Genomic DNA, 25,254 nt, shown 5'->3' on the forward strand with positions numbered 1-25,254 from the left:
TTATTTTTAGTTTAGCATTCCTTTTATCCTTACCGGCAAAATGGCCACAGAAGTTTATGCATTACGCTCTCCGATTCCACAATTCGGTGCATTCGCTCACCAATTTTCTAATTTAATCTCTCCTTCTTCTGGAGCATTCACCCTTTTTTTGATTCGGGTTCTACTTTCTAGGGTTTAACAGTACCAGCAGTTCATGGAGGAGGAACCAGTGGTGTCGGGAACGGCGAATCGCCGTACGGTGAGTTTTTCCCCCCCAGTTTCTACAATATTTATGCATATTCCTTGAGTAAGTAAAAAATTGAGCCCTAATTATGGAGTTAATCGTGTACAGAAACGAACGAGAGTTCAAACTAGGGTTAACGAGGAGCAAAATGTGAATGAGGAGAGAGAAGAATCGTCCGACGATTTTGAAGAATCTCGTGGTAGAGCTAAGCGGAGTAAGGCTGTAGCAGGCACTTCAGCTGCTGCGGCTGCTGCTTCTAGAAATGCTCATCTCAGTTTAATTGGTACTACAAATTTCGACTACTTACTGTGGTGTAGTTTTTGTTTTTATTTTTATTTTTATTTTATTTTTTATAACTATAGTTTTGATGTTATTTTTTGAATTTGAGAATCTATAGAAATTTAGGCGCCGTGGAAGTTATAGGCTTCTAGTTTGCATACCGTTCTGAAATTTTATCATGTTGAAGTGTGAATGAAGTTGTGATCTTCTAGTTTTAACTAGTGTTCTGTAGTTTTTACTATGGTAATTTGAGGATATATGGAATTTTTAGGCTTGGTTTACTCAATTATTGTTGAAAGTGTGAGTGGAATTATGGTTTCTATTTTAGACAGTCCTGTTAGTTTTATTAAGGTAAGTTCAGTTTGATTTTTGAATTTTGAGAGTAGAGTAGATTTAGGCTTGTGCTACTCGATTATGTTGAAAGAATGAATGGAAGTTATGGTCTTCTAGTTTGTATTGTTTTGGTAATTTCAGATTAATTTTTGAATTTTGAGACAAGCAGTTTTAGGATTGCGTTACTATATATGTTGAAACTGCTGATGGAAGTTGTGGTCATTTAGTTTGTCTAATGTTATAATACCATTCTTTTAAATTCAGGTTTATTGTGATTTTGGGACTACAGAAATTATAGGCTTACGCTAGCCCATTATGTTGAAAGTGGATATGGAAGTTTGTATTTTAGTTCAACTAATGTTGTGTTGCTTTCATTATGGTAATTTCTGGTTGATTTTGAAGTTCGATACCAGAGAAGTTTTAGGCTTTTGCTACTCGATTGACTGAGAACTTGAATGGAGGTTGTGATTGTCTAGTTTGACTAATGTTATGTAGTTTTTTTATTCACCAATTTTGTGTAGTTTTCATTATGGCAAATTTGGTATTTTGAGATTTTATGGAAATTTTAGGCGTTTGCTACTCAATTATAGTTGAAAGTGTGAGTTAAGTTATGGCTTTGAGTTTGACTACTGTGCTGCCATTTTCCTTATGGTGATTTTAGGTTAATGTTGAATTAAGAAGACTTTGAGAGTATGTAAAAGCTTTGAATTGCTAGTGGAAGTAATGGTCCTTTAATTTTCTGAAAATTCTCTAATTTACAATAGCAAGTGGTAGAATTTGGATTACTATTGCATTTCGTTTCCACCTATTGAATGAAAAAACGCGTATTTCATCCATGAAATGTTGGACAAATGTAACACTCATCATTATGGGTATTTCAGTTGGTGAAGAAGATGCTTCAAGTATTTCTATATTTATTATCTTTATATCTCCTTTTTATGAACTTTTTGGAAAGCATTTTTGTACTCGTCAAGTTTACCTCCCAAATACATGTTGTGTTTGCACTTTCACCTTTATCGATCTAGATGTTTAGTTTGAAGCAAATGTCCTGGGAAGCAATGGAGGATGTCGACAAGAGGAGTCTTGTTTGATCCTTTAGGTTCAGTCCTTTACTTCCTGGTGATTTTTCATTCTGCTCCAGATTCTTTAAAGTAAAAGTGGACCAATGAATTGGATTGGTCAAGCAGCTAGCTTGCCCTGCTCCATTCGATGTTTCTATCAATCAGTGACTTCCCAAGTATATGACCTCAGAAAAGGGCAGTTTGTATACTATTATGAATCCTATGGGAGCATTTTGAAGTTGCCAAAACCATAATCAAAGGCCTTCTGTTATTATCCCATAAGAAATACTCATTACTCTTTGAAAAGTCACTTCAACTATTCTTTTCCAGTCCCAAAAAAAATGGCCACTTCAGCTAATCCTGTTCTTTATAGGTGACATACTTCCTATTCATGGAATGAAACAATTGGAAGCTTTGGTAGTCAGTATTTTTTGAGCTTGCTTGCTTGTTTCAGTTCCTCGTTATCTGATTCTAATTAGATTTTATCTTCTCTTTGTTGACTCCTTTTATTGTACTATTATGGTGGTTTGCTCACATTGATGATAGGGCATTCACTCCTTTATTTGCAGATGTTGTCAAAGGTGATAGGAGACTAATTCCTCTAGTGGTTAAGCATTGGGTGGAACACTATGAGAAGAACCCGAAAGCCGCAATAGCTGGACTCTTGAGCATGATGTTTGAGGTAATCTGATAATATGTGGATGTTTCTACGGCTTGCATACTACTCCCTCCGTTTCAATTTAGATGAGGTAGTTTGACTCGGCATAGAGTTCAAGGAAAAAAAAAGAAGACTTCTGAAACTTGTGGTCTTAAAAGCTTAAGGGGTAAAAGTTTTGTGGGGCCACGACATTTGTGTGATTATAAAAGTTTCTCATTGAGGGTAAAATGAAGAGTTTAAAATTGAATTATTTCCAAATTAAGAAACGTGTCATTTATTTTGGAACAGACTAAAACGGAAAGTATCTCATCTAATTTGAAACGGAGGGAGTATTGTTTTTCCTCTGTCCGCGTATCAGCCATAAATAGGTTCCATTTTGATGATGTGACGTGATGGGTGGAAATTTGTGGTTTTGCAGGCCTGCGGAGTAAAATATCATATTGAAGAAGATTTCTTGGACCAAACTGATGTTGATGATGTAGTAGTTGCTCTTGTAAACATGGCTAAGAGGGTATTTTCATCCATCATATTCATGAGATTTTCTTACTTAATATGTCTGGTCAGTATTACTTTTTGGTGTCAGTTCAATATGCATTAAACATTAACTTTCTGGTTGGTAAAGATTATTTGCGTCAGTTCATTATGTGCATTAAACATGAACTTTCTGGTCGGTGTTATTATTTGGTGTCAGTTCAATATGCATTAAGCCCATGACATTCATGCATAGACATGTGGTTGTTATTTTACCTGATCTCCTTTGGACCTTAGGGTGAAGTTGAAGATTATCAAAGTTCAAAAAAGAAGGACTTCAACAACTTCAAAGATAACCTTGTCTACTTCTGGGATACTTTGGTTGCTGAATGTGAAAATGGACCACTTTTTGATAAGGTCTTGTTTGACAAGTGCATGGACTATGTGATTGCACTATCGTGGTAAGTAGTTTGTATTCATGTGTTCGAAATTTAAGGTAGACTATTTTGGCTGATTGTCTTGTGATGTGCATTTCAGCACCCCTCCTAGAGTATATCGTCAGGTTGCTTCATTAATGGGGCTACAACTTGTTACATCCTTTATACACGTTGCCAAAGTTCTTGGTGCGCAGCGCGAAACCACTCAGAGGCAGCTAAATGCTGAAAAGAAGAAGAAAGTGGATGGGCCTCGAGTTGAATCACTAAATAAAAGATTATCCTTGACCCATGAAAAGATAACAATAATAGAGGAGATGATGCGGAAGATATTTACCGGGTATGGACCTTATGTTAATGATACATATTTTTTTGATCACTTGAGGGACATTTCCGATTTTGTTTTGTCTTTTTGTATGTTGAATTTGTAGGCTATTTATGCACCGTTATCGAGATGTCGAACCAGATATCAGAATGGCATGCATACAGTCATTGGGTGTTTGGATCCTGTCATACCCCTCCCTGTTTTTGCAGGATTTGTATTTGAAATATCTTGGATGGACATTGAATGATAAAGTAAGTGGATATCCAGTTTGATTTTATCTTCAATCCTCTTTTGATAAACTTGAAAATTCTAACTGTGCATTTGGCTCTTAACTATTCCCCTCTGAAGAGTCATGGTGTAAGGAAGGCTTCAGTCCTTGCACTGCAAAATCTTTATGAGGTGAATGATAATGTTCCATCTCTTGGCCTTTTCACGGAGAGGTTTTATAAAAGAATGATCGAGCTTGCTGATGATGTTGATATTTCCGTGGCAGTATGTGCTATAGGACTTGTGAAACAACTGATAAGGTAATGTTAATTCTAGCTTTGGGCAAAGATTTTGCTTTTTAGTATTGTTACCAGCAGATTGTTGTTAGTTGTGCTTTACTATCAAGCTATTCTCTATTTTGCAGACATCAACTTGTTCCCGAGGAAGAATTAAGTTCATTATATGATTTGCTAATTGATGATCCACCAGATATCAGGCGTGCCATTGGAGCACTAGTGTATGATAATCTGATTGCCCAGCGATTGAACAGTTCACAATCTAGTTCAGGTTTTTATCACCCTGTTCTGCATCATGTGCTTTCTATTTGCTTGATTAATACAATTGTATTGATAACAAAAAGTTGTCAGGGGATAATACTGATTCTTCTGAGGTTCATCTGAGTAGACTGCTGCGCATATTGAGAGAGTTCTCAAAAGACGAAATGCTGAGCATGTATGTCATTGATGATATCTGGGAGTATATGGATGCCATGAAAGTACGTTATGTACACCATCTTTTGATCTAAGGCTTGATGTTATCTGAACAAATTACTATCACCATATTATATCTGTAGTTTGGTCAGAGTAGTATTTCCCTACAACTTTCAGTGAGTCTACATCTTCTATACCTAGACTTCCAGAATCTAGTGGCTCAACTTAGTTTTATACACACTATAAATTACTGTATGATATCTGGAATTGACCAGTATTCCCTATGATTTTTAGTATTATTGCTGTAATTACATTATCTGTAGTTTGGTCAGACTAGTATTTCCTACAACTTGCCTTAAATTGCATTTTCTATTTCCATTGATTAGATAGCTATTATCCTTGTTATCATACGATAACTTGAGAAGGGTCTCCTGCCTATCCTGGTTTCCGTGGGTGGACTCTAGGAAAGTATTTACTTGAAAATTATGTCCCTGCAGGATTGGAAGTGTATCCTGTCTATGCTCTTGGAGGAAGAGCCATCAGCTGAACTAAGTGATGTAGATGCGACAAACCTAATTCGGTTGCTTGCTGCATCAATTAGAAAGGCAGTCGGGGAGAAGATTGTTCCTGCTAGTGATAATAGAAAACAATATTACACTAAAGCACAAAAGGTGAGGTTCTTTAGTTCTTCTAGTTGATACTCTCTTTGCGAATTGCTACATTTGTGCTTCAAACCTCACCATTTACACTTGCTATATTTGTGCTTCAAACTTCACCGTTTACACTTGATTATGGATTCCAACAAAGTGCTTGTGAAACAATAAGTTTGGTGATATTTCTGCAACCTGGTTGATCTGTACTGTTTTAGTAGTGTCTGTGCCACAATTTATCTTTCAGGTCAGTTGCTTAAATACATTCATCTGGTTTTTCAAAAAAATACACCCATCTACGTTTTTAAAAGCTTATTACTTACTAGTATTATTCAATGGTAGAGGTGCCATTTTCATTTTTTTTCCTTCATGTTACCATATTTCACACTTTCCAGCATTAAGACGTTTTATTTTGCTTGGAGTGATAATATAGTGCCCTCAGTCAATTTATGTTCATGTACACCATAGAACAAGGACAGCAACTCTTTTTGCTTTGTAGTGTCAAAAGCTGTTTACAGGATGATCTTCCAGATGCTGTCGTTTTGATATTATGTGGTCATTGAGTTTTCTTACCTTAAGTTCAGAATGGTGTTAGATTATTTGAGATTGATTTGTTCATTAGTGTTCTTTGTCAATGACAAATTATATTGGTGTTGTTTAGAGCATACTATACTCCTGAACACAGAATTCTTAGACTTCTTACGTTGTAATCGGCAGGAAATGTTTGAAAGTTGTAAACGTGATATAACCGTTGCTATGATGAGGAATTATCCGCAGCTTCTTCGCAAATTTATGTCTGACAAAGCAAAAATTCCTTATCTACTCGAAATCATTGTTCATATGAACCTTGAGCTCTATTCTCTTAAAAGACAAGATCAGGTGCGTTTGAGGAACTTTTATGATGATGAATTGTTTAGGGATTGCCAATACGAAGTAACTTGTTTTCTTTTTCTTTTCCAGAATTTTAAATCTGCTGTCCTTCTGATGAAAGAGGCATTTTTTAAGCATGGTGAGAAGGAAGCTCTGAGATCTTGTGTAAAAGCTGTGGGCTTCTGTGCCACTGAGAGTCGAGGGGAGTTACAGGACTTTGCCCTTAACAAATTAAAGGAGATTGAGGATGAGCTCATTGTCAAACTTAAATCTGCAATAAAAGAAGTTGTGGTATGGGCTCAATTGCTATTCTATGTGTTTTATTGGTGCATTTTGGATAAATCTACAAGCTTTGTTGTTGCAGGATGGTGATGATGAATATTCACTGCTTGTTAATTTGAAAAGATTGTATGAACTTCAATTGTCAAGGCAAATTTCCATTGAAAGCTTGTATAAAGATTTTGCGGAGACTCTTAAAAACTTCAGAAGTATTGATGACGAGGTGGGTGGTGTTGTTTTAATTAATTTTTTTTGCAATCTTGCCAATACACAACTGCTTTGGCTTACTGTTCAGGTAATTGGATTTCTGCTTCTCAACATGCATCTGCATGTTTGCTGGTGCCTACACTCTATCATAAACTCTGGCACAGTCCCCGAGCAATCAGTGTCTTCCTTAATTTCCAAGCGCAGTACCTTGTTTAAACTACTTGAGTCCTTCCTGACTACTGAATCTCCTGAAGGTCTTCGTGCGAATCATCTTGCATGTAGGGTAAGCATTGTTTCTCAAATATCCGCATCCGACCATATGTAATTTCCAAACATCTATGTTCAGCTATCTCCTATTAGTGCCTTTGTTCTCTTTTGGTTAATTTGAGTTTGTGTTTTCTTGGTCCAGGTTTGTGTTATTCTTTCAGAACAATGGTGTCTGTTCAGGAAAGCAACCTTTGCTTCCACTGAGCTAGAAGTTTTGGGGTACTCTCCAGATGAATCCATTCTTCAAAAGTTCTGGAAGCTTGGTGAACACCAACTACATATTTCAGGTGGTCTTAACTTGCTCATTCGCTATTTACTCTAAAGGCGTGACAGCTCTAGCTCACATCTTACTGTTGTAAATAGGAATAATAGTACGGCTCTAACACTATTGTTTTATTTTAACTATAGAATAGCTTGATTCTAGAGCAATCGTACTTCATATTGCAGCACTTTTAATTATAAAAGAAAGCTGGAATTGGAATTGGCAAGCCATGTAGTGCTGATATGTACTTGCTTGTTTAGGTGCCACTAAAGCTCTATGGCTAAGTTTAGTAGTTTCAATTTTAGATAAATCTTGCTTTTAGATATAAACTAATCATCATTATTATGGTCACTATGGAAACACTTTGGTGCTTGAGTAGTCACATGAACTTGAGTGCTAAATGTATATTTTTCTTGAAGTCAATTCATTTCCTCATGCTGTATCTTAATTGAAAGAATTAGTTGTTGTGCATTGATTTTTATATTTGTTTACTTCATGCTGTGGAGCCTGATTTCTAAAAGGAGACCTTTTTATCCATCTTTATTCTAGCATTACTTCCTAGATGAAGATTCTAGCTTTTTTTGTTTGATGGAAAAGGATCATTAAGAAGAAACTAGTACACTCCGCTCCCAACACAACCAAACAGGAGGAAAAGAGGTGTTTTACTTTCCTTTTTCTGTTGTATGCGCTCTTACATCATGAAGTAGTGTGACACGTGCAAAACTGTTATTTATAAACAACATACCCAATATTATCTTACACCGTGGGGTCTGAGGAGGGTAGTGTGTACGCAGACCCTATTCCTAGCTTGTGAGGATAGAGAGTCTGTTTCCAGTAGACCCTCGGCTCAGGAAAGCATAAGCACCATATCAATGAAAATATAGACAAGAAGGGACATCACCAAAAAGCCATATAAAAGCAGAATAAAAACAACAAGATAGTAAGGTGATCAACAATGAAAGAAAACAACGGCTAGTCATAAAAACCTACTACCAACACAAGGCAAGACTGCGTGCCAATACTACTGTTATGAACACTCTAGACTACCTACTCTATTACCCTAATCCTCGGCCTCCATATCTCCTATCAAGGGTTATGTCCTCGATCAGCTGAAGCTCGCCATGTCTTGCCTAATCACCTCTCCCCACCTCTTCTTTGGCCTACCTCTACCTCTCCGCAGGCCCTCCAATGTCAACCTCTCACACCTCCTCACCGGGGTGTCTGTGTTCCTCCTCACATGACCAAACCACCTAAGCCGCGCTTCCCGCATCTTGTCCTCAATAGGGGCCACACTCACCTTGTCGTAGATAACCTCATTTTTAATCCTATCTAACCTGGTGTGCCCACACATCCATCTCAACATCCTCATCTCTGCTACTTTCATGAGCGATCTTGACCACAAAATCTGTTATTTATATATCGTAAAAAAAGATGCTGCAAAAACTTGAGCACGTAATCTGTAAGCAGAAGATCATCAATATACCTTTGAGTAGTGGTGGAAAAATAGATCTCCACTGTCCATCTAGAGGTGTCAATGAAAGGATAACATTCTTTTCAACTGAACCAAATAAAGTGTTTTCAATTTCCAAAACAGCCTCCAACACTACCTATCCATTCAACCCTGGAAAGGGTTTCTTTTTTCACCTGATGGATGCTTTGGGGTATTTAATTTATCTTCTAACGTGGAAACAGATGAGACTGAAGAAGATGATTCTAATAGGGAATACATTGAGGAGACAAATCGAGATGCTATAATCATTGCTGTGGCGAAGTTGGTTGCTGTTGAGGCAGTTCCTAAGGTTAGGTGGATTCTCTTTTCATAGTTGGATTGTTCCGAACTTAATTACTAGATATACTTTGGGGATTTGGTGCCTCACCATTAATTTTCTTTATCAGCTGCTGACATATTTCATCAATGTAAACTATGTCTACAGGAGTATCTTGCTCCAGAGATAGTATCTCGTTTCGCGATGCATGGAACAAGTGTGTCTGAGGTCATTAAGCATTTGCTAACAGTCTTAAGGAATAAAGGTGCAGATGTTGCATGTCTGTTCCTAGAGGCACTAAAGAAGGTAAGTATCATTACTTCTTAACTGAGATGATTTCTATTTTATTTTGGTCACTTGGAAGGTTGGCTTACCGGTAAGCATTCTGATGAAATTGCAGCAGAAAAAAATTGTTTCAAAATTGGATAATCATATGGTTGAGCAGTTTGGTTTGGCTGAGATGTTGTCGGTGTATATCTTTCATGTTATTGGGGTGTGTCTAAGTTGGGTGTGTTATGATCCAAAGAGCTAGGATTAACAAATCTCATGCTTTTAAAAAAGAGGCATGTCTATGTCCTTGTCTGCTATTGTGGTGGCCTTTCTCCTGGCAGTTTATTGGTTATTTTGGGTGGCTTTCAACACTTTAACTCAGCTAGCCACATGATTCAGAGTAAATAAAGTTTGGAAAGAATACATGTTAGATTCTTTGTTTGGAAAGAAAGTATACATGTTAGATTCAAAAAGGAAGCAAGGTCGTAATTTGGCAGCAAAATAGTATTTTTCCCCCCTCATTGAGTGGTTGAGCATGTTTGTTCCGGTTCTGCAGGCATATCAACGGTACTTAGTGGTACTTTCTTCTGATGATGACAATTCAGCAAGAAAGACATTTCAAGAATGTGAAGATCTTGCGAGTGAGCTTGCTAAAACTTTTGGAAAGGCTGCTAAAAACAAGCATCGATCAGATGTTCTAAATATTGTCACAGGAGGCATTCAATATGCCTTTTCAGATGCTCCAGAACATTTATCTTTCTTAGATGGTGCCGTGCTGCATTTCATATCCAAACTTCCTCCGCCAGATATTATGGACATGTAAGAGCTTAACTTATTTTCCCCCTTTTTAGTCACATAATGAAAGGTTAACATGCTGTGTAATCCTGACTTTAATCATGTTAGATGATCTATCAAGTGTGGTTTTTAAAATTGTACATGAGTCCTGGTATGTAACAACTTGAGAAAATAAGGGATTATCTTCTGGCATTCCTCGGATTTTGAATATTGAAGGAGCTTGAAACACTGTATTCGGCTTGGTTCCAGGGGTGGGATTTAGATGTGGATTGGTCAGATATTTGCCTGAAAATTGAGACATCCCGTTAATATTTTGGGGCTTGAACTGTCGTGATTGTGGCAGGCTCAGAAACCTTTCTTTTTCATTTTTTGGTTTAAAGAATATGAAGTGCTTTTGTTGAAGTATTTTGTTGATATGATAGGGGACTAGCCGTATACAAGCAGTATGCGGAAGTGCAGGTTCTAGAGAAAATGTGATTTCTTACAAAGATTACCCAATCTTCATTGTCAATTGGAATCGCGTATCTGCTCCAAAAACTTGCAGAAAATTTAAATGATCCTCTGATATGCACATAGGAGTTTAGCTTCTTCAAAGTTTTTTTTTTTTTTCTTTCCATATTAGCCGCATAAGTGCTAGAGGAGCCATTTCCATATCTACTCCTTTTCCTCTTGAATTCCCAACTCAGAATAAGTCTGTTATGGTAGCCGGCATTACCTGGTGCCAAACATATTCCACGCTGTGTTCCACAATTGGCATTCGATATGACTGTGAAATGCAAGTGGTTGACATTTTATCGCGACTTCTTGCACCCAAAGCACCAGTAGATGTGAAGTATCTTCTATTTCTTCAAATTCTCAGCTGTTAGAATGGCTAAGGAAAAAAGCAAACCTTTTAGGTGCCTATAGGAACCAATACCAAGGGATGGGAAAAAAATGTCCTTCCTTCTCAATAGTCTATGATAAAATGAGTTTATTGTGAAGAGTTCCTTGTTCTGTCTATCCTACTTTCAGCTGTCCTGGTCCGTTAGCGAAAAAGAAAATGAAAATGGAAGCAACAGCCTAGAAAAGTGTTAGGGTGTACCATGTTTAACCTATAAAGAAGAGGGCATACCTTCTTGCAAGATCTACTGAGCTAAAAAGTAGGGGGATGCCCAGAACTTAAATTAGCTATGACTGCTGCTTACTCTCAACTACAGCCTTACTGCGTTACTGGTGTCTGAGATCAAGGATATAGGAGGTTGATACTTTTGGACTCTATATTGTGTCTCAAAGAAATAAATGAAACTTTACTAATGATCAGCTATAGCTGTCTCATTGGACGAAATGTTTTCTTGCTTTTGGGCATGTCAATGGTGAATATTGTATTGGCTTTACATTTTAGCGTTCTTTCATTTTTTTTAAGGTTGTCCTTGAGAGAGCGGCCTTAGCAATCCTGTCTTGTCATCATTTAATCTTTCAATGCTATTTTGTTATTATAAGTATCATACGGTACAGACTATCAATTCAACTTTCATGTGATCAGCTTGAAAGATGTTGAGAAAAGAACTGAAAATGTTAATATGGATGAAGATCCAAGTGGTTGGCGACCCTATCATATATTTGTAGACACAGTCTGTGAGAAGTATGCAAAGGATGAAGGTTTACAAGGTACACATGCTTTCAATTTTCTGAATTTATCTTTTGCTGTAGTTTGTCCTCTCCTGTCTTTCTCCCATTTTATGTTGTGTGCTTCTTTAATTTGCGAGTTATTCTTTATTGTTTCACTCCTCGTAAATGGCTCTGGTCTCCAGTGAGTCCTAGTTTGAGTTCACTCCCAAAGGGTTTCTTTTTCTTTTTCTTTTTCCTGTGGAAGAGGAGAACTGATGTATGTAAGCACATGCTTAGGATGTTTGAAACTGTGTTTGGGTGGGTGGGTGGTTTGGGGGGGGGGATCAAAAACTTAAAAGAGGTTGGTTTGCTCACGAAGTCTAACAAATGCCTGATGGGCTATAAATAGAAAAGGAGGTTGGTTTGACTATTAAATAAGTGCCATGCGGTTCACTTCCTTGTCATTTTGGGATAGCCCGTGATGGTAAGTGGAGTGAAACTCGAAAGTGATTATGTCCAATCCTGTTGTGTGCCACATTAGTCGACAATAATAACAATACCTCAATCATAAAAATTAGTTAGGCTCGGAATATGAGCACTCTGTGTGCATTCCGCTCTATTTAGACATGTTTCATTCTAATACTCATTGTTATTTAAGACAAATCAGAGTTATTTAACACTAGAAATACTCTTTATCTCACACTTGTCTGAACACTAAGTCACTAACATACAAATTCCTAAACACATTAAGCAGACTCGTAATTAACACCAATGTTCCTAATGTAAGTGTCTCCACTACCTCAAGTATCATAACAATTATTTGGCAAATTCCTATCTTTAATTTTTTTTTTATTTTTAAAATTCCTATCTTAGTGGTGGTAATGTCATTACTCTTCATGAGCTCTAGAGAATAGTCACTAAAACATTTTATTAGATTGATTATCCATTGTTGTTCTACCAAGTTCCAAGTGTCCTTTGATAGAAGGAAGTCACAAGGGTATGAGTGTAAAAACGAGCATGAGTAATAGTTCAGAAGCTATGTTTGAATTGTAAAACAACTTTAAAAGAAGTCTTCATGTTGCGTGTTGGAAGTCGTCTTTTTTTTTTCCCCTTCCCGATTTTCCAATTTTTACTAATTTTATAGCTCTTTGATTTTCCTTGGTGGTTCTTGTTAGTAAGTTAGTTGTTATGTAAATAAGCATAGTCCTACATGGAATAGGAGTAACGTAGGTATTGTGTCTTGTTATAAATAGGGGTACTTGTATTATAGCTATGGTAGATCAATAACATAATATTTTTCCTGTGTATTATTTCTCACATGGTATCAGAGTCTTGGTGGTGAGACACATCTGAGAAGTAGAACACATTAGAAAGTCACTGTGCCTCTCAGTCAGTGTTGTGCAAAATCCAACACCACCAAAAGATCCATCATCGTCCGGCGACCAAACCCAACTCAACCTCTCCGGTCAAGCAGCCTCACGCGCCCACACACGTCGTCAGAAGCTAGGGTTCCGGCGAGCGCGTGAGACCACGCGCCGACGAGTACGACCTTTACCGACCATTTTTTGGAGAAGTTTCTTGAGGACAGATTGCTCACCTACTAATTCCGACTCTACCTTCAAGTTTCATCCTTTTTATTTTCCGGCGGCTATTGGCAGATTCCGGCGACTGTTTCTGTTTCCCGCTGCTACATTGTATTTTTCTGCTGCTTGTTAACTGTTTTTGTGACCTAACACAATTTTGGAGGACTGGGCGGGGTTTTTTCTGGAAAATAATGTCACCTAATCTCTATCTTTGTGAAATTGATTGATTAAGACCGGTTATATATCTTTGGATGTTACTAAGGGGTCGCTTTGTTGGAGGGATTAGGAAAATAATTCCAGCATTGAATCTCGCATTTAATACAATGTCTGTTTGGATGGATTAGGAAACATAATTCCCGGTTAACTAATGCGGCGTTTGGTTGGCTGCCAAACCCCACTCAACCTCTCCGGTACAAGCAGCCTCACACGCCCTCACGCGTTGTCAGAAGCTAGGGTTTCGGCGAGCGCATGGTCCCACGCGCCGACGAGTACGACCTTTTTCGATCATTTTTTGGAGAAGTTCCTCGAGGACAGATTGCTCGCCTACTAATTCCGACTCTACCCTCCAAGTTTCATCACATTCCGACAACTTTTTTATTTTCCGGCGACTGGTTCTGTTTCCCGCGGCTACATAGTATTTTTCTGCTGCTTGTTAACTGTTTCTGTGACCTAACACAATTTTGGAGGACTGGGTGGGGTTTATTCTGGAAAATAATGTCACCTAATCTCTATCTTTGTGAAATTGATTGATTAAGACCGGTTATGTATCTTTGGATGTTACCTAACACAATTTTGGAGGACTGAGTGGGGTTTATTCTGGAAAATAATGTCACCTAATCTCTATCTTTGTGAAATTGATTGATTAAGACCGGTTATATATCTTTGGATGTTACTAAGGGGTCGTTTTGTTGGAGAGATTAGGAAAATAATTCCAGCATTGAATCCCGCATTTAATACAATGTCTGTTTGGAGGGATTAGGAAACATAATTCCCGGTTAACTAATGCGGCGTTTGGTTGGCTTATGCAGCTTTTGGTTTGTGGTATTAAACAATACCTGCATTAAGTTACGCTAGAAGTTATGTATTATTTTATGCGGGATAATTTGAAACAAGAATACATGTATTTTTAATACGGACGCCCTTAAAGTAAATAACCTTACTTAACATTTCATGCATTATTATTCATTGCATAACAATCTCTACATTATTATTCACCGTATAACAATCCCTTCATTATGATTCACTAAAGCCCATTCAATCCAAAAAGATGCTTTTGCCATATCCTGACTTTCTTTTGACCCCCCTCCCTCCTATGTTGTCTTTAGGTTAAAATCCCCTATCACTTAAAGCCACGTCGTGAGCCAAGGAGATCTTCTCTTCAATAGTGAGTAACGTAGGTATTGTGTCTTGTTATAAATAGGGGTACTTGTATTATAGTTAGGGTAGATCAATAACATAACATTTTTTCTGTGTATTATTTCTCACATGGTATCAGAGTCTTGGTGGTGAGACACATCTGAGAAATAGAACGCATTAGAAAGTCACTGTGCCTCAATTTTCCGGTGACTTTTCACGGCTATCTTGCGTCATCTCTCTCTCCGTCAGTGTTGTGCAAAATCCAACACCACCAAAAGATCCATCATCGTCCGACGGCCAAACCCCACTCAACCTCTCCGGTACAAGCAGCCTCACACGCCCTCACGCGTTGTCAGAAGCTAGGGTTTCGGCGAGCGCATGGTCCCACGCGCCGACGAGTACGACCTTTTCCGATCATTTTTTGGAGAAGTTCCTCGAGGACAGATTGCTCGCCTACTAATTCCGACTCTACCCTCCAAGTTTCATCACATTCCGACAACTTTTTTATTTTCCGGCGACTGGTTCTGTTTCCCGCGGCTACATAGTATTTTTCTGCTGCTTGTTAACTGTTTCTGTGACCTAACACAATTTTGGAGGACTGGGTGGGGTTTATTCTGGAAAATAATGTCACCTAATCTCTATCTTTGTGAAATTGATTGATTAAGACCGGTTATGTATCTTTGGATGTTACCTAACACAATTTTGGAGGACTGGGTGGGGTTTATTCTGGAAAATAATGTCACCTAATCTCTATCTTTGTGAAATTGATTGATTAAGACCGGTTATATATCTTTGGATGTTACTAAGGGGTCGTTTTGTTGGAGAGATTAGGAAAATAATTCCAGCATTGAATCCCGCATTTAATACAATGTCTGTTTGGAGGGATTAGGAAACATAATTCCCGGTTAACTAATGCGGCGTTTGGTTGGCTTATGCAGCTTTTGGTTTGTGGTATTAAACAATACCTGCATTAAGTTACGCTAGAAGTTATGTATTATTTTATGCGGGATAATTTGAAACAAGAATACATGTATTTTTAATACGGACGCCCTTAAAGTAAATAACCTTACTTAACATTTCATGCATTATTATTCATTGCATAACAATCTCTACATTATTATTCACTGTATAACAATCCCTTCATTATGATTCACTAAAGCCCATTCAATCCAAAAAGATGCTTTTGCCATATCCTGACTTTCTTTTGACCCCCCTCCCTCCTATGTTGTCTTTAGGTTAAAATCCCCTATCACTTAAAGCCACGTCGTGAGCCAAGGAGATCTTCTCTTCAATAGTGAGTAACGTAGGTATTGTGTCTTGTTATAAATAGGGGTACTTGTATTATAGTTAGGGTAGATCAATAACATAACATTTTTTCTGTGTATTATTTCTCACATGGTATCAGAGTCTTGGTGGTGAGACACATCTGAGAAATAGAACGCATTAGAAAGTCACTGTGCCTCAATTTTCCGGTGACTTTCACGGCTATCTTGCGTCATCTCTCTCTCCGTCAGTGTTGTGCAAAATCCAACACCACCAAAAGATCCATCATCGTCCGACGGCCAAACCCCACTCAACCTCTCCGGTACAAGCAGCCTCACACGCCCTCACGCGTTGTCAGAAGCTAGGGTTTCGGCGAGCGCATGGTCCCACGCGCCGACGAGTACGACCTTTTCCGATCATTTTTTGGAGAAGTTCCTCGAGGACAGATTGCTCGCCTACTAATTCCGACTCTACCCTCCAAGTTTCATCACATTCCGACAACTTTTTTATTTTCCGGCGACTGGTTCTGTTTCCCGCGGCTACATAGTATTTTTCTGCTGCTTGTTAACTGTTTTTGTGACCTAACACAATTTTGGAGGACTGGGTGGGGTTTATTTTGGAAAATAATGTCACCTAATCTCTATCTTTGTGAAATTGATTGATTAAGACCGGTTATATATCTTTGGATGTTACCTAACACAATTTTGGAGGACTGGGTGGGGTTTATTCTGGAAAATAATGTCACCTAATCTCTATCTTTGTGAAATTGATTGATTAAGACCGGTCATATATCTTTGGATGTTACTAAGGGGTCGTTTTGTTGGAGAGATTAGGAAAATAATTCCAGCATTGAATCCCGCATTTAATACAATGTCTGTTTGGAGGGATTAGGAAACATAATTCCCGGTTAACTAATGCGGCGTTTGGTTGGCTTATGCAGCTTTTGGTTTGTGGTATTAAACAATACCCGCATTAAGTTACGCTAGAAGTTATGTATTTTATGCGGGATAATTTGAAACAAGAATACATGTTTTTTTAATACGGACGCCCTTAAAGTAAATAACCTTACTTAACATTTCATGCATTATTATTCATTGCATAACAATCTCTACATTATTATTCACTGTATAACAATCCCTTCATTATGATTCACGGCATAAAAACTCTTTGCATTATAATACTTGCATAACTAATATGTGAACCAAACAATCTCTAAATGTATTTCTGGATATTCTTTTGTTGAGGAAAAAAAAATTTGTTGGAAATAAAATAGTAGGGCCAAATTTCAATTTTGCTAGACTGAAAAAGGGGAAGAAATGAAGCAGCCAGTTTTGTGGGCAGTGTGCCCTAATGTGACCCACTATTTTTCAAGAAAGAGGTGTCTTTTTTTTCTTTTCCACTTTTCCTTCCATTTGTTTTTGAAGAACAAGTGGTTATTTTGTTTGTAAAAGCAAGCAGTTGGGTTCTTTTTCCGAAAACAACTCTTCTATAGTCCAAGAACCCTGAAAACATATCCTTGATATTAATTTGCGCATAAGTGATGTGTACATGCAGATCTAAAATTAGGATGTCTAGATTTGGTCTGAATTTTAAAATGATGTTCAAGCTTCATCTAATATTTTTAAATAAAGCTCAAATGAGCTTTAATTGCCAAAACACCTGTCAACTCATTAGAATAGGGCCTTTTTGGTCTTTCACCAAAATTCCCAATTTCTTCTCCACCTTTTTCAGTCTTTATATCCAATTTTATCTCTGCCATTTACTCCTAGCATCAAAGTTTGATGCAGCAAAATCTCGAAATTTTTTTAATGAGAAGGAACCAGAAGTTTCTGTTGAAGTATCTGATCAATATTTTAAAAAGTTCCAATTTTCCTGTGTGATTTCTACTGTGTTTCATTTTCTGAGTTCTAGAAGTAAAACTTGATCTGGGTTTTAGAATCTTGTCAATCTGTTTTGGACTATGGCATGAATTAAACTGTGCTTTGGAAAATTATAGAAGAGGGAGTCAAAATTGATGATAACTTTTCAAGTTCTTTCACAGCAGAAATCTGCTAAGGTATCGACTCTATGTCCCTACATACATACATACACCCAACAAGACAAACATGGAAATGTGATAAGTATTTTGCAATTGGGTTTTATTAGCTGGCTATTGTGTGAAGTTGGTAAATTTACATGTTTGAGCTACAGTTCTGAAAATGGCTTCTCCTATATCTGGGGTTCTACTAAGTTTATCGTTTACTTCTTTGTTTTGCTTGATGCCCTTTTTAGTTTTAGAAAAGTGATTAAATGCAGAGAACTAGAAGGGAAGTTCTAAGTTCTAAAAGAGAAATAAAAGAGGGAGAGAAGGGGTCATCTGCAGAGAAAGAGATAGAAAAGGGCTGGTTTTAGTTTTTCTGGTGTAAAAACAATAAAGCCTATTTGTTAATATGTTATGCTATGTACCATTGGGGTATTCATAATTTATATTATTGGTGCAAGGGTGGTTCCTTAATGGATTTGTATCAGTTTATGGATTTCTTGGATTTGCTAGGTGTGGTGTAGGGAGTGTTTGTTATTTTGGAGTGTTCTCTGTATCTTTAATATAGTACCATCTTGGTACTATTATAATAAATATTTACCTTCCCAAAAAAAATGGAAAAAAAGTGTCATGTAAATCATGCAACTTTTATAGAATCACTTCAATGATTTTGCTTAACAAATTCGATTGTCAACTAGATAGCTCTTTTTGAAAGCTTCTAGCATGTGTCAACCATGCTTGTGGGGAAGTAATTGTCTGTCGCACCATGCTTTTGAAGTGCGAGAACCACCCACTTCCCGGCAAGCATGTGTCCACAATTCAAATCATATATATATATATTTTGAGAAAGCAATTCAAATCATATTTAAAAGCTTTATTGATCATGTAGTTTGAGGAAAGCGCCACAAGAAAGTTAGGCCTCAACTTACCTTAGCCTTAGCTTATTCATCTTCAATCCCTGACACTTCTAACGTCCAACAATGTTCATTCTCTTGGAGACAAATCTTGAAAATTTCTACTTTGAAGAATTCTTGGGGAGAATTGAGAATCTTGTTTGATGGAAATGTGGAATTAATCCCTTGGCCGAGCTCTCACTCTAAACTCCAAGCCCTAACTCAAAAACCAACCTCTCATTCTCTCTCCATGCTATTGTTGTCGGTTTATAGTCATGGGCATCCGCGTGTTTGCCTTGCCACAATTCACTTTCCTTGGGCATGACGCCATTGTCCCGGCGAAGCCCCTCCCTTGCGGTATGGCTTACGATATGCCAAATTGGCAAATTGTATTGTTCGAGGTTGCAATATCTATTTTCCTAGATGAGGTCCCGTAACGTCGCGATGCCACCACGAGACTCTGATGATGGGCAGGACAGGTGTTTCGCGGCGCGAGACTATCAAGAGACACCCTTGATGCTTAATTTCATTTTTTCAACTTCTATTTTTGGTTTCCTTTGGCTAGTCCACTACTTCAATTTCAATACCTTTCAAGCTATCTCAAACACTTGTATTCATGTCTCGATCATATCACCTGCATCATGTAATGTTGTTAACACTTTTGTAACACTTTAATTACATGCTTAGGCCCTTAATTAGCATGATGAAGATTCAAATCTACGGGGTTTTACACAGAATTAGCCTAAATTTTCAACTTTTACTAGGTTCATTTCTTTAAGGCATCTTTTGGTTCAGGATGAAATTTCATGTTTTGGCTTTTTTCTTCTAAAAACTTGAAAAATTTGGAATATATACAACAACAGCAACAACCCAGTAAAATCCCATTAGTGGGGTCTGGGGAGGGTAGTGTGTACACAGACCTTACCCCTACCTCGAAGGAGTAGAGAGGCTGTTTCCGAAAGACCCTCGGCTCAAGAAAATAAAAAGACAAAAGAAGACAATATTAGTATCACCACAGAAATCATAGGAAAAATATGAACAATATGAAATCCAGAATAAAGATGCAAAGCAAAAGAGATAACTAGTAAATAGGGCCTACACTGAAAAGCGAAATAGTAAGACACAATATTGCCACTAGTTATCTTAGACAAAAACCTTACCAGACCAGTCTTACAAAGGTACAAAGTAAGGTAAGACTCAACTACCTCCTAACCTACAACCCTAATACTCGACCTCCACATCTTCCTATCAAGTGTCATGTCCTCGGAAATCTGAAGCCTTGCCCAATCCTGCCTAATCACCTCTCCCCAATACTTTTTAGGCTGCCCTCTACCTCTTCTCGTGCCCTTCACAACCAGCCGCTCACACCTCCTTACCGGAGCATCTGAGCTTCTCCTCGGAACATGCCCGAACCATCTGAGCCTCGCTTCCTGCATTTTGTCATCAATGGGAGCCACGTGCACCTTCTCTCGAATATCATCATTCCTAAGTGTGCCCGCACATCCACCTCAACATTCTTATTTTTGCTACTTTCATCTTTTGGATATGTGAGTTCTTAACAGGCCAACACTCAGCTTCATACATCATGGCCGGTCTAACCACTGCTTTATAGAACTTACCTTTGAGTATCGGTGGCACTCTCTTGTCACACAAGCCTCCAGATGCTAACCTCCACTTCATTCATCCTACCCCAATACGATGTGTGACATCCTCGCCGACCCCCCCCCCCCCACAAAACCAACAAACCAACAAAAAAAAAGGTACTTGAAGCTGCCTCTACTTGGGATGACCTATGATTCAAGCCTCACATCCACACTCACTTCCCCCGGCTCAGCGCTGAACTTACACTCCAGGTATTCCGTCTTCGTCCTGCTCAGCTTGAAACCCTTAGACTTAAGAGTCTGTCTCCAAACTCCCAGCTTCTCGTTAACATCGGCTGGCGACTCATCAATCAAAACTATGCGTATTGGGAACAGTTAAGAGGAATGAAATTGAGTTTTAGACATTTTTATACAACAGAACAACATGATTCAGTTCCTAAGCAATTTGCCGAATAAGTTTAGCAGTGCAACCCTACACTTTTTAGATTTCAATAACAGTATCGTTATCACCATTTTCAACAACGACCTAGTGAAATCCCACTAATGGGGTCTGGGGAGGGTAGTGTCTACGCAGACCTTACCCCTACCCCGAGCGGTAGAGAGGCTGTTTCCGATAGACCCTCGACTCAAGAGTCAATATATCAGTACCATCATCAGAAATCATATAAAAAATAACAGCAATACAAGAACCAAAAAATATATGAAAAGCAAAACAATAACATGTAGATAAGGTCTAACACTATGAGAAACAAAAGAGCAGTGTGAACACGACATTAACCACTAATAGTCTAAGACAAAATCCTATCAGACTAGCCTCACTCTGATGTGTCGTAGATATGCACAACTACCTCCTAAACTACAACCTTAATGCTCGACCTCCGCAACTTCCTCTCTAGGGCCATGTCCTTGGTAATCTGAAGCCACGCTATGTTCTGCCTGATCACCTCTCCCCAATACTTCTTAGCCCGTCCTCTACCTCTTCTCGTACCCACCAAAGCCAGCTGCTCACACCTCTTTACTGGGGCATCTAGGCTTCTCCTATGAACGTGCTCGAACCATCTGAGCCTCGCTTCCCGCAGCTTGTCATCCATGGGGGTCAAGCGTGTCTTTTCCTGAATATCCTCATTCCTAATCTTATCCATCTTAGTGTGTCCGCACATCCACCTCAACATCCTCATTTCTGTTACTTTCATCTTCTGGATACATGAGTTCTTAACTGGCCAATACTTAGCCCCATACAACATGGCTGGTCTAACCACCGCTCTATAAAACTTACCTTTGAATATCGGTGGCACTTCATGGCAGGATATGTTGAATTAACGAAACCACATGATACATGACCTTTAGTATCTGCAAAGGACTTTAAGATTTTGAACTCACATTTAAGAACAATGAAGATGCTGATAAATTCTCATCAAGTCATTGCAATTGAGTGTGTATCAACCAAAGTAATACTTCCAACGGAACTGAACTTGTTTCTGCACTTTCATGCTAGTTGGAGATATGAAGACCAAAAGGGAAAAAAAAAACTAGAAGTTAAATTGAGGCCCAAAGGGAAAAAACCAAACTGATTTCGGTTCAGCGAGCGGTCTGCCTATATTGCAAACAAAACCAAGTAGCTTGAACTGATCTTAGCTAATTTTACAGCCGTATTCCCCAACCAAAAGAGCAGTTTCCGTAGACCCTGTAGAGTCCCAAGCGTGACTTGGTGCTAATGAACTCTTCTCATTACTTAGTAGACTTTAGCAGTGTTTCACACTGAAATACCTTTTCTTTTATCTTTCCTCCCCAACTTCTCCTGCAGTATGTTGCCTTTGAAAGTTGTTCAGTCTAATATATGTTATCTACTTCCAGCTTCCAGTCATCTTATTTTCTTAAGTTAGCTGGCATCACTCGTTATTGTAAAGAATTGCTCTAGCACACAGGATTGATGCACATTTGTCCACTGCAATGATGTACAAACAGTGGACTTCTCCTTTATGTCGTCTCACAATTACTCACAATCTTTTTTGTTGGGAGCAAACTCTCACAATTTGTTTGTCCACTCCTTAAAGAAGGCACATTCAGCAATTCCTGTTTTTGTGCCTATGATCTGTATAGACCTTTCCGGCTCTAATTACTAGAGAATCTCCTGAATTTGAAGTCACTTCATCTTGCATTAAAAATGTATGCCAATAGCTATTTCTGCAAAACTGCTCCATAAGGGAGCTGAACATTGAATCTCTGAAATATATTGAAATTCTGATGGTGTCAACTATCTATAGATGAGGATGTCAAACATGTGCTTGGTAGGACAGCTTTACATTTAAAAGGGTATTGGGGGTGAAACATTGGCCATCCAATCAGGTGGTATTAGTGGTGTAATACTTTTGGGCTTGCTTGTGGATAATTAGTTGTTTCTGAGGTTTCCTTGCTGACTGTCAAAATTTCTTGTTCATCTCTTGACTCACCGTATTTGCTTTTTGGAACGAAGTTGTCAGTAGTCTATGCGAAGATTGCAGAAATTAAGGTAGTGAAATCAGATACGATGGGCAGGGTTGATTTTTATACATCAAGCATGGTGTTGGTGTCAAAGACTTTTGCTTGCTATCATGTTGATTGATCATATAGAGGGATGAATGTCATAAAAGCCCATTACTTTCGTATTGTCCAATGATAGGATCTGTTGGAACTGACGGCTAATGTGAGTTCTTTTATAGATGGTAAGGAAGGTTCGGCCATGAGACGTCGAGGTCGTCCTCCTAAGAGGCAGAACTTACAAGGAAAAAAGCTGTTTAACAAGCACACTTCTAGCGAAGACGAGGAATCAATCTGTGGATCTGACCAGGACGCAGATGAAGAAAAACAAGATGACGAAGAGGAGGTCCCTCTAATACAATCTATTAAGTCATCATCCAAGCTAAGGTCTCTGAAGACATCAAAGAGAGCTGAGGCCATATGAGAACTGGTCATTCTGGTCTCTGTTTAGATTGGTTCTATTCCAAAGTATCAGGTACTTATTCATTGATTGGCAATTTGAGCAAGAAAAATGATTAATTAAAATTGGTTAGATCAGCTTAGGTGGGATTATAGACAAGAGGGGTTGCTCTGATGGTAAGCAACCCCCACTTCCAACCGAGAGGTTGTGAGTTCGAGTCTCCCCAAGAGCAAGGTGGGAAGTTCTTGGAGGGAAGGATGCCGGGGGTCTATTTGGAAACAGTCTCTCTACCCTAGGGTAGGGGTAAGGTCTGCGTACACACTACCCTCCCCAGACCCCACTAAGTGGGATTATACTGGGTTGTTGTTGTTGGTTAGATCAGCTTAGGCACTGGTTTCATGTTCCACAATTTCCACAGGATAGATCAGCTTATTCTTGACATCTGTTATTTAAGACTAGGAGCTTTCCTTCATATGATATTATGATTGATTATTAGGCTCTGATTCTATCTGGGACAAATTTACGGTCTTGATTATGATTGTTGATCTCACTCAAGACTGAGCATTTTCATCTTTTTTTTTTCTTCTGGAATTGACAGCTGAAGTAAATTCCGTTTGTGATTTTGCAGGTTCTCCAATCTTTGAAGGTCTTTTCTCTGTCACCATGAGCAAACAGTTTCCTTGTGAACCATACTAGTTTGAGGAAGCTTTTGTTGAAAGTATAGACATTAGGTGCAGCCTTTGTGTATTTAATAGGTTTCTTGTCATTCTCATATCCTTTTTCTCTTAATAGCTATATTTGCAATATCTTTTTGCCAATTTCAATACTTTTATTGATTTGCTAGCTTATTTTGGGGATAAGATGTCCGGTCATTCCGTTACCTTTGAGCTCTTAATAGCAACTGCTGAATTGACGGAAAAAAATGCTTAAGAAAGCTAAGATTAGCATTGAAAGACCAACCGGGCAAGTTCTAGATGATAAAAGTAAGCACAAGAATGTTTTAACAAAACCCAACAAACATGGCACATGAACTAGTCAAGATGGATTAATTTTACTTCTTAATACGAACAATTAGAGCAATATCATGCCAACTAGTTGACAAAAAGTCACAAAACGAGCCAAAAAGTTATCATAACAATCATTTTACCCCATGTAACTTATTTTGTCAATTCACAACACAAAGTTTCGAAGGGGTATTGTCAGTTCACAACCCACATGAAAAAGACTAATTTTATTAGTACCAAGTAATCCAAAAGTCTCCATATAACTAAATAAGACTAATTCCCTTAAGAAAGTTGTTACGTCATTCATCATAGGGAAAGGTTCCCCGGTTCAACACAAAAATATTCTTCGGAAAAGAACTGTAGAATAAAGAAAATCCAAGAAGATTTATTGAAAAGTCTATTACTACAAAAGAAATAAAAATAATATAAACTAAAACTACTAAATTAAGATAAAATAAAATAAATCCAAGCGGCGATACCCTTTGCGAGCCCTCCCATGGCCTCGCCGGCCGGTGGCTAGCTCTCTTACACGGTTGGTATGCCTTCACAACCTATTCCCAACAAGCACAACCCATCACAAACTCTAATCCATCCTTGAATTATTCAAACATTCTAAAACCTACTTCATTAAATGCTCCCATGCACCACACGTCTAGTTCAAAACTCACATAAATCTCAATTCCCATCAAGCATGTCGCTTTTCTATATGGTGAACCATTTATTCAATGGACAAGTTCGGAGGTGAAGACGATGAATAGCATTGAGAGCTTGGACTTTTCTGTCGTGGGAAAGTTCTCGTATGGTTACTGGTTAGTAAGAAATTCAATAACTACGTAAACTGATTCCCAGTTAATGTGGGATTAAAGGTGAAGTCCAAATTGATTTGTTATGTTTTAGACATGTCTTAATTAGATGCACATTATTAGACGACTATGTGAATGTTATGTCTAGAGCTGCTTACTA

General features: G+C 38.2%; 1 protein-coding gene across 3 annotated transcripts; it reads left to right on the forward strand.

Annotated features, from left to right (window-relative positions):
- The first annotated feature begins 30 nt into the window (after positions 1-30).
- Positions 31-24,093, forward strand: LOC104214069 (sister-chromatid cohesion protein 3). 3 transcript variants are annotated; one of them, XM_009763674.2, is made up of 22 exons: positions 31-238; positions 332-506; positions 2,466-2,578; positions 2,973-3,113; positions 3,323-3,486; positions 3,563-3,799; positions 3,891-4,035; positions 4,133-4,311; positions 4,416-4,558; positions 4,639-4,766; positions 5,199-5,372; positions 6,069-6,230; positions 6,312-6,512; positions 6,586-6,723; positions 6,796-6,990; positions 7,117-7,261; positions 8,929-9,035; positions 9,171-9,308; positions 9,829-10,091; positions 11,590-11,714; positions 23,070-23,362; positions 23,916-24,093. In XM_009763674.2, exons 1-21 carry the CDS (start codon positions 194-196, stop codon positions 23,309-23,311), a joined length of 3,360 nt encoding a protein of 1,119 aa, XP_009761976.1. In that variant the 5' UTR covers positions 31-193; the 3' UTR covers positions 23,312-23,362; positions 23,916-24,093. The 3 variants fall into 3 exon arrangements, with proteins under 3 accessions (XP_009761976.1, XP_009761977.1, XP_009761978.1); XM_009763675.2 differs by having other exon boundaries at positions 2,973-3,065; XM_009763676.2 differs by lacking the exon at positions 23,070-23,362.
- The last annotated feature ends 1,161 nt before the right edge of the window (positions 24,094-25,254 follow it).

Source organism: Nicotiana sylvestris, chromosome 8, assembly GCF_000393655.2.
Source record: "Nicotiana sylvestris chromosome 8, ASM39365v2, whole genome shotgun sequence".
NCBI classification, from domain to species: domain Eukaryota; kingdom Viridiplantae; phylum Streptophyta; class Magnoliopsida; order Solanales; family Solanaceae; genus Nicotiana; species Nicotiana sylvestris.

Coding starts and splice junctions, on each gene's coding strand:
- LOC104214069 (XM_009763674.2), top strand. CDS start 194: ATGGAGGAGGAACCAGTGGTGTCGGGAACGGCGAATCGCCGTACG. Junction 507..2,465: donor TGCTCATCTCAGTTTAATTG/GTACTACAAATT, acceptor CTTTATTTGCAG/ATGTTGTCAAAGGTGATAGG. Junction 2,579..2,972: donor TCTTGAGCATGATGTTTGAG/GTAATCTGATAA, acceptor GTGGTTTTGCAG/GCCTGCGGAGTAAAATATCA.